Source organism: Capsicum annuum, chromosome 3, assembly GCF_002878395.1.
Source record: "Capsicum annuum cultivar UCD-10X-F1 chromosome 3, UCD10Xv1.1, whole genome shotgun sequence".
NCBI classification, from domain to species: domain Eukaryota; kingdom Viridiplantae; phylum Streptophyta; class Magnoliopsida; order Solanales; family Solanaceae; genus Capsicum; species Capsicum annuum.
This window is the reverse complement of record NC_061113.1, coordinates 36669282-36679256: the sequence shown is the minus strand read 5'-3', so window position 1 is coordinate 36679256 and position 9975 is coordinate 36669282. Positions and strand designations below refer to the sequence as shown.

The window sequence follows — 9975 nt, the reverse complement described above, 5'->3', positions numbered from 1 at the left end:
CACAATTCAAGTCAAAAACCAATATTTCGCACGCGGGAAGGTCAAACATAAAATGATGAAAATTTTAAGGGTCATATAGATACAATAACGGATCTAGGATTTTAAGGATCGTGGGTCTTGGGTGGTTCAAACACACATATTAACACCCAAAGATTTAAGGTTCCGCTTGAAAATCAAAGAACACAACTATCTTCTTGATTTCATAGGTGCTTTTTTCATCTTATATCAATTTTCATACACTTCTGATATAATTATATCTATTCTTTGACGAATTTAACGGGTGCTTGAGGATCATATTTCTAAACCTAGGTCTGTCCCTGGATGGATACCATTTAAATATAATCTCTTTGAGATATTTTTACTTGAAATTTACTATGTACATGACACTAGTGATGATTATTAAGAGTATGTTAATACTCCCTCTAGATCGAAGTAAGAGAATTTTTGTCTCAATGCACACCTATTAAGAAAAAAAAATTAGGATATAAATTGTACTTTACTTTTCATTTTACCTTTTTAGATATTATCAAACTATTCTTGAAATTTCAGTCACATTAACATAAAGTCAATTAAGTCTTTTGGAACTCATAACCTAAAAAGTGTAAATGGAGGATAAAATCAGAAGAAATTTTCAAACATATCTCTTGAAAAATGAACAAGTCACTTATTTTGGACATTAAAAAATAACTCAAATTCACTTATTTTGAACTAGAGGGAGTATATTATGTTATGTTTATATATAATACATTTCTTACAAAATACTATATTTATTTAATATTTGAGTATGAATGTTATAGAAGAATAATTTTGCAAAGCTTGTAGTATTATAATGAATATCATTACTATTATAGTGCCATTATAGAAAAGTAAAAAATATATCTTGAAAAATGGATTATAAAAAAAAAAAAACAAAGTTGTTATAATGAAATGTTAAAGCGAATAACTGTTATAATTAAATTGTACTGGAGATCAAAAAGGTAGTGGCTGAAACCAGAAAGGTAAAGCCACAAGTGCAAAGAGTGAAATTAAATTACTTTAATATATAAAACACCCCCTTTTCTTTAATGCTTGTATACTTCTCATGTTTCTTTTCTAGTTGATGTCATAATTTCACTAATAAATCATCTAAATGCTAAAGGAATGAGAGATTACATTTGCCTTGTATCTTTTACATAATTTCTGTTGTTTAATCATACATCTCAATGAAATAATATGAATCTGCAAGCATATCAGGTGAAAGTAGGTGGAAAATCAATTATGTCATTGCTACCCATAATTTCATCAGTGTTGGAATTCATTGGGAAGTAGCTTTCAAACCACCCAACATCATCAAGTGAAGAGGATGGCATTGATCCTCCTTCTGTGGATTGGTCCTCAATGAATCTTGGATACATTTTGTCATTTTGAATCATGTTTTTGCTATTATTATCAGTAGAGTCCCAACTTGAAAACTGAAATGGAAATTTCATTGGAGAATAGACTTCTTGTTTTGAAGAATTGAAAACTTGCTTGCTATCATTGTCGGAGTTGGCTTTTATTGCTAAAAACTTCTTCTTCAACTTGCTATTCCAATGATTCTTCACATCATTGTCTGTTCTCGTTGAAAGTTTAGATGCTATAACAGACCATCTGCAAATTCAAAATAAATAAGAAGAAAATATTGGGGTGGCATTTAAATACTAGAACTATTTTTGAAAAATAATCAAAGGAAAAAATATCAGATTAGGAAATAAATAAAGTTTGAAGAGCAAGATTTAGCCTGCTTCCAAGTTGAGAGTAGAGAGAATGGATAATGTTGTCTTCCTCCTGTGTAAAATTTCCAAGTTTGATGTCTGGTCTCAGATAATTCAGCCATCTTAATCTGCAACTCTTGCTGCACCGATTTAGCCCTGCTTTTCGTACGTACAAGTAATTGGTCTTTTATGTCAAAAAAGAAGGAACTAATGGATAACAAGAAAAGCCTGCATACATATAATAGGATACTCATTTAGAAAACTCTATTTATTAAGAAAATCATTTACTACTCCCTCCATTTCATATTAATTGACCCCTATAAACTTGACATATCCCATTAAGAAAAAATTTATTAAGAATTTATTTTATTTATTAAATTAATTTTATTAATTATGTTTTAAGAATATAATATTAAATTTATACACTTTATTTATAAAAAAAAGACCAATTAATACGAAACAAGTAAATAATAGAATTAGTTGTATGAATCATTTGACTAGAATTTACACTTTCTCTCTCTTCAAAACGAATAAAAGAGAGATGCTTCTTAGAAAATTGTGAAGATCATTTATTGAAGCAAGAATATATTTAATAAGAAAATAATAAATGTTTTCTTAGTTTTCTAAAGGGACAGTTACTATCACCAAATTTGTTTGACAAACACGACAATCATGGACAAGAGGGCATTAGTTAACCAAGTAATATGTGAGAGCTAACAAAGAAAATCTTGAAAAATAATAAATCAAACAAAAAAAATTTAGAGAAATGAGAAAGAAAGAAAAGAGAAACAGAACCAGCTTTATGTGGAAGAGTAATCCAACTGCCAGCAGTGCCATGTTTAAGCATATAATTCTTGAGAATTTCATCTTCCTCTGGAGACCACTGTCCCCTTTTCACTTTGGTCTTATCACAGCATGGTGTCCTCCCCATGTCTTTAAGTCACTTTTTGAGTGTGCAGAAAAACTGCAACACACACATAAACATATATAGAAAGAGGCAAGGGTAAATTAAGTCATATGTTGGGACCACGATGCTGACAATCTAGGAAATTCAATAAAGTTTAAAATGAAATCAGATGTCATAATTAACTTTAATCCAAAAAAAAAACTATAATTATCACACACTTAGAAGAATTTTAATTTTAGTTTATTGATTATTTGAGAATATATATGAATTATCTTTGGAGATTACTACCACTTAAATCTTGATATTGGCAAGAGAAAAAAATATACTAAATTATTTGGTGTCTGCCCCTTGAATTTCCTACATACCTCGATTATAGTTTTGCTTTTGACACTTTGCTTCACATGTTAGCTTATGTTTTTACATCATATAGGCATAATATATAAATGTGTCTTTTGACTTGATTTTAATTTTCATCTACGCTCTTCTACTTTGATATGTGCAAGTAGACACTTAAACTTGTATAAATTTGAACAATTAGAAACATGTGTCTTATATGACACCTACATTGTCACTTCGTATCCTACATGAAGTTCTACGTGTATTATGCCATATAGGACACATGTATCTACTTGTTCAACTTTATACAAGTTTGAGTGCCTACTCTACTTGTGTATATTCAAAGTTTGAGGTCATAGATATGAGTTGTGATCAAATTAAAAGAGATGATTATATATTCCATATATATATATATATATATATATATATATATATATATATAAAGGGAACATATGAGAATGCTGATGTGGCATGCCTCAATGAATTTTTTGATTTTTTTGAGCTATTTTGTTATTCATTTTGTACTCTATTTTTCTTATTAATAATCTCATTAATTGTCCTTTGTAATACCAAGCATTATTAACCCAGAAAAAACCTCGGTCTTCTCTTCCCTCCACAAACTACCATTAATCCTTTTCCCAAAAGATTCTACAAACTATTTGTAACTCCTCCTGTCATATTTCGGAGAAAAACAGAAGAATTCGTCCCGTTGGATGTGCTATTATAAATGAAAATTTATGATTTTTCAGTTATAATAGCAACCAAGGCTAAGAAAAAATTATTATAGTAGAAGAAAACTGCTCTCTTTGAAAAATATCAGAAGGTATAAACCCATTTTTTAATTTTTTTTCATGATTTGTTGCATCTTTATTCTGATAAGGTTTCACTTTTGTTTCTTTTTTATTGCAATCAGTTAGATGTTCATGTGTCAACAGTGTCTTTTATTGTATTTTTGAAGGACACGTAAGTATTTCTATTTTAGAGATATGATTTTCATCTTCCTCTTCATGTTTTGCATGTGCGTGTAGGCCTTGATGCGAGTCTGGTTGCTTATGGATAAGAAATTGCAGGACTTGCTATGAGTTTTCTTATTACCGATGATATTTATCCTTTTTTTTTGTTATGCAGTACAATTATATCAAGAAGGGTAAAGTTTGTATATGGTGGTCTTTATACTTGTAAACTTTTTCTTTGGGTCTTTGTTTATTTTATAGTTTGTTGTTTTTAAGGGAATATGGATTTTTTTTTCCTTTCTGCTTGCAGCTTTCCTCATTTGCCGATTTGATTTGAGCAGTTGAATTACTTATTTGTTATTTCTCGCATTAATGTCATCTTTTACAGGTTTTTATCAATTCTCTCTGTTATCAATTTCATTACTTTGTGAGATTACACTGGGTATATTATTGTTATTGTCTCTGTTATTGATCATACATTCTGTCGATCAAATTGCCTATAAAATCTTTTTCCTAGAATATTATGCCAAACGAAATGTCATACAGACACTTCTCATGTATCATGTATTCTTGAGATGGTTGATAACTTCAAAGGTACTAAATCTTCTGCAAAACATTATTGACTGGCTCTTGTAAGTACTGCGGAGAAATGAAGATGGTTTCCTGTTTGCAGAAAAGGTTAAAAGTACAATTAGTCGACATTTTACTGGTGGCAAAAGAATTGCCATGATGTAGAAACTTGAGACGACACTCACGTACAAAAGATCCAGAATAATACCTCTGTTCGAATTGTCATGCTTCCTTGATCCTCTAAATAATAGAAGATCAAGTCAGTAGCAGCTCATTTGCTTCTACCCCTACTACACACTTTTAATTCTATTAGTAGAATTCTAGCAGTTCATGTCAATAAATTATCAGAATGATTAAATGTGGCCTCTTAGCTTTATATACATGCTCCACGTTGATCCAAGGATAAATAAGAGGACATGTAACTTAGGAGATAGTCACAAAAACTACACTTGTCACAAAAAAAAATGTTTCTATTTTATGAAGTTAAAGGATATCATATAGAAAAATCTAAACAAAGCAACATCTATATACTTTGTTTCACGATAAAGGTTCAAACACCGGTAGACTTGGCATATCCATATTGAAGAAATTTTTGCATAAAAAGTACCTTTAAGTTATTGTTTTTTTCTATACACTCTTCCAACCCTGCAAGTCCACCCAAAGCAATTAGCAGGTGTCTAAAGATTAATATAAATCAAGACAAAATCGAACTACATTAATAGATGAAACACAAAATATAAACCCAATGATAACATCAAGGCATTACGCTTGCATCAAGAAGGTAAAGTTTGTATATGGTGTTCTTTATATTGGCAAAACTTTTGCTTTGGGTCTTTATTTATTTTACAGTTTGTTGTTTTTATAGGGATGTGTTTTTTTCCCTTTCTGCTTGCAGCTTTCCTCATTTTCCTATTTGATTTGAACAATCGAATTACTTATTTGTTAATTCTTACGTTAATGTCATTTTGTATAGGTTTTTATCTATTCTTTTTGTTATCAATTATATTACTTTGTGGGGTTAAACCGAATATATTGTTATTATCTCTATTATCGATCATACATTCTATTGATCTAATTACCTTTTTATTTTTATGTCTATGTATATGAACTGATTTACTGTATCCAACTGATTTCTTTATTGGTCTCATTGTCTTCTTTTTTTCTTTATTTGATTTATTTTAAATAGCTCAAAAATCTATTTTTGATGCCGCTAACCTCACTAGTTCACCTTTATTTCTTACCTTCTACTATCATTGTCACTTTAAGATATTTTCAGAGGGTAAGTTTTCAGGTGTATATACCAATAACTTGGAGGTTCTAAAGTTTCTGATGCTGTATTTCAATTTTCAGTGTTTTTGATTTGGACTTCAAATAATACATGACAATTGATTGTGTTCTCAACTATGTAACTATACAATTTTATCAGTATTTTATATATATTTTTAGTGAATGTAGGAGGGAAAATCGAAAAGAGGTTTTTTTTATGGCGGTAAAACTATTGATTGTATTTATATTTGTAATCTTCACTGGGATATGTTTATACTTTACAGTGTTTTACGTACTGAATTTTGAAGTCTGGTCAATTTACAATAAGCAACTCTTAGTTGTAAATGACACAGAAGACTTTTTTTAATCCTTGGTAATTGTTGAGTGATGGCTGTAGTCGTGTACTTATAATGTTAAATCAAAAGAAGTGTAGATGTTCCTACTTTTAATAAGCAACGTTACAGTTCAAGATATCTTAGGTTTAAAAGAAGTGCGACACATTTCTTATTAATCTCATTTTCAACTTTTTCTATAGGTGTTAATGTTTTTCCTTTCTTTTCATGGCGGGAGATGTTGAGATGCTAAAGAATCTCTGCATTCTTACGGAGAGAAAAAAATAAAATTAAGGGGAAGAATCTAGAGCACCAGTATAAAAAATGACGGAGGAAGCTACACCATTTTTTTCTCTTTTTCAATTGTCACATTTTTCTGCTCTTTTATATTGGGAGCATCTTTACTAGATGAACTCTGTGCCACGGTTGCTATAGTGTGAAATTCTCTTGATTTATAAATTTTGTTGTACCATTTTCGTTCTTTTATTATATATTTTTTGCTTCTGATATTAATCAATGTTTTTTCACAAAGTAGTACCTTTCTCTTTGGATATTTTTGAGGTTATTATTGGAGTTCAATTTCATTAATTTTTAAAACAATTGAATATTTTTTTTTTAGTTCGAGAGTCACTCAATACCGTCTGGTGAATCACAAGGCCGCTTGACTAAAATTTCGAGAACAAGCAATAAGTGTGAAAATGAATAGGCTTATCTTACCCCCCAAATAATTCTAAATAATTTAGTTTTCTTCTATTTTTTGTGATTAATTAATGTTTATTATTTTGATTGCTCCTATTGAGTTAATAACTCAAATGGTCAGTCAATTTTGAACTTTTATCCCAGAAAGTCACTTAACTTTGATATTTACTTCAAAAGTCACTCAACTTTCATATTTTTACTCAGAAAGTCAGTCAAACTATTTAATTATGTTTTAAATAATATTTGCTTATGTGGAATTATAATTTAAATACAAAATTTAGAAAAATAAAAAATTATCTCTTAATGACCCTTTTATCCTTATTCCCATAAATTAATTTTCGTATCTCATTTTTCTTCTCCTTCTTACATATTGTAATTGATTCAACATTAAATATGCCTAATAAAATACTCTATTAAAAGATCAAATTAAATTTAACAATAAGATAAAAAATTACTAATACAAATTATATTAATACGATGAATTATAACTAAATAATATGTAATTTAATTCATTTATTACTAAAAGTCACGTGTATGTAGTTAGTACATACATATCGTGAATCTCTATAACGTAGATATATTACTTATAATATTTAGTTATGAATATAAAATCCTTAATTCATCATACATAATATATATATAGTACAATATTTTTTTTTTCATAACAAATTTTACGACGTTGCATGTCCTTTCCCCGGCTTCGTCTTACGCTGAACTTGATTAGTCCTATTACCAGATTTATGTTTCTCAATATGATGTATGATTGTATGTACTTCGTTCTAAATGTACTTTGGGGTTTGGATCTTGTTCTCAATAAAAGAAATTGATTTATTGTTCTGATTTTAATACGAACATTAATATCAGATGGAAAAAAAGAAGTTGAAACAAGGATTGAAAAGGTAGAGCAAAATAATTGTAATTTTAATTCCTTAGTTATCGTTAAATTTTAATGTGATCCTTTGATATTTTACTAAACATATTTAATTTTGAATCAATTACAATATGCACGAGAAGAAAAATGAGAAAGAGGAGGGAAGATACTACATTTAGTGGAATAGGGATAAAGGAGTCATTAAAAAAATATTTTTATTTTTAGAATTTTAATTTAAATAGAAAATTCCCCATAAATAAATTTTATTTAAGAAAATAATTAAATGGGTTGAGTGACTTTCCGAGCAAAAATGTGATAGTTAAGTGACTTTTAAAATAAAGAGCAAAGTTGAGTGACTTTCGAGGATAAAAATCCAAAGTTGAGTGACTTTCTGAGATAAAAGTCCAAAGTTGAGTGACCATTGAATTATTAACTCTACTCCTATTATGTTATTCACAGTTTCAAAAATCACTTTTAAATTTTCTTAATTACTCTTTCTCCCCTTTCTCACAATTTAATGTGTGTTAAATGTGTGATTAGGTGAAATCTTTATTACTATACCCCATCGTTCGTTTTTACTTGTTATTAATTTTTGAATTGTATTTCAATTTCGATTTATCGTTTTTGATATATAAAAAACAGATATTTCCCCCTTATTTTATAGATATTTTAATAAAATAGCTATGTTATTAATTATTTTTCTTAATAGGTATGAAGTAAAAACAAAGAGATTTAAAATTCTTCAGTTTCACCTTTGATAACCCTTTCTCTTTGAACATTCTGCCGTTTTTACAATTCTTCTTAAGGTAAGCCTCATCTTAATGCACCTTTGTTTGAGGCGGAGCTACCTTTCAAGTACGGATTTATCCGAACCCTCTTTCTTCCTAAAATTATGCTATATATTCATAGTTAAATTAATTTTTATGTATATATAATAGATATTGAACATATTAGTAAAAATCCTGGCTCCGCCAATTGTTTCCACACTCTTTTCCTCCTTTCTCGCATGTTCTTTTAGAAAAATATTATCCTATCAGAGCTATTAAAGCTAAAAATACAGGCACTACATCAATTTTTTTCACTTTTTTTTTCTTCATTTACATACAATTTTAAAGAAACTAAATTTTCTCTACCCATTTGTTGTTGATACACAATACAAAAAACAAAATTAGAAAATTGCATACAGCTAACGTTTCAACTGAGTTAGAAAAATAATAAAGTGGTTTAAATTATTTAATTTTTAAAATAATTTTAGGGCCCGTTTGGATAAGCTGAAAAAAAGTGGCTGGAAAAAAAGTTCTTTAAAAGTATTTTTGAAAGTGTTAAACTTATTTTAAAAATAAGCAGTTAAGTGTTTGGAACAAAGTGCTGAAACTGAAAAAAAGTTATTGATGTGTTTGGTAAATAATGTTTTTAAACACTTTTTTTGTATAAAAATATTTGAAATACCCTTATAACTGTTAATAATATATAGGATTGATTATTATTAATATATATATATATATATATAATATTTTCATGAATGACTATTAATTTGTGCGCTAAAAACTCATTTTTTTAAGAGTTTAAGTGTTGAATGTTTGTGTTTGAAAAAAATAGTTATATATTAAAGGATTATTTGTTTCTTCATGGTTATGTTAAGATTTCGTATCATTAAGGTGCATTTTGTGAGGACACTTCATTTTCTTATTAAACTGGACTTATTGCTTTTTACCTGCAAGAACAGTATTAATATATATGCCAAGCTTATCATTATGCAAAATATATATTTTTAAAATTTGTTAACCAAACACAAACAACTTCTCATCGACAAAAATACCTTTTTAAAAAATATTTTGAAGAAAAACACCTCTTAAAATAAGTTGATTTTAGAATGTTGATCAAACAGGCTATTAGTTGGCTGGATTTTATTATATTTTTTAAATATTTTTTAATTATTAAATGACTAAATAATATATATATATATATATATATATATATTTAAATTTATATTTTTAAAATATAACTAATAAAATAGATTTTTAATGAATATTTTTAAGGAAGTTGTCAAGTCAAAGATTATCAATTGTTTTAAAAACAATAAAGTGGTTTAAATTATTTAATTTTTAAAATAATTTTAAGGCCCGTTTGGATGAGCTGAAAAAAAGTGGTTGGAAAAAAAGTTCTTTAAAAGTACTTTTGAAAGTGTTAAATTTATTTTAAAAATAAGCAGTTAAGTGTTTGGAAAAAAGTGCTGAAACTGAAAAAAAGTTATTGATGTGTTTGGTAAATAATATTTGTAAACACTTTTTTTTTTATGAAAATGTTT

The 9975-nt window shown here is 27.9% G+C and overlaps 1 protein-coding gene across 1 annotated transcript; it reads right to left on the bottom strand.

Annotated features, from left to right (window-relative positions):
* Positions 1–1020: 1020 nt before the first annotated feature.
* On the bottom strand, positions 1021–2699 carry LOC107866384 (transcription factor RAX2). The gene is made up of 3 exons (XM_016712471.2): positions 2529–2699; positions 1760–1889; positions 1021–1629 (listed from the first exon to the last, which is right to left on the bottom strand). The coding sequence occupies exons 1-3, from the start codon at positions 2662–2664 to the stop codon at positions 1230–1232; spliced, it is 666 nt and encodes a 221-aa protein (XP_016567957.1). The 5' UTR covers positions 2665–2699; the 3' UTR covers positions 1021–1229.
* Between the last annotated feature and the right edge of the window lie 7276 nt (positions 2700–9975).

Excerpts from the sequence above, each read along its gene's own strand:
- LOC107866384 (XM_016712471.2), bottom strand. The coding sequence starts at position 2,664 with ATGGGGAGGACACCATGCTGTGATAAGACCAAAGTGAAAAGGGGACAG. Across the intron at positions 1,890-2,528 it reads TACTCTTCCACATAAAGCTG|GGCTAAATCGGTGCAGCAAG; the intron begins GTTCTGTTTCTC and ends TACGAAAAGCAG. Across the intron at positions 1,630-1,759 it reads TACTCTCAACTTGGAAGCAG|ATGGTCTGTTATAGCATCTA; the intron begins GCTAAATCTTGC and ends TTGAATTTGCAG.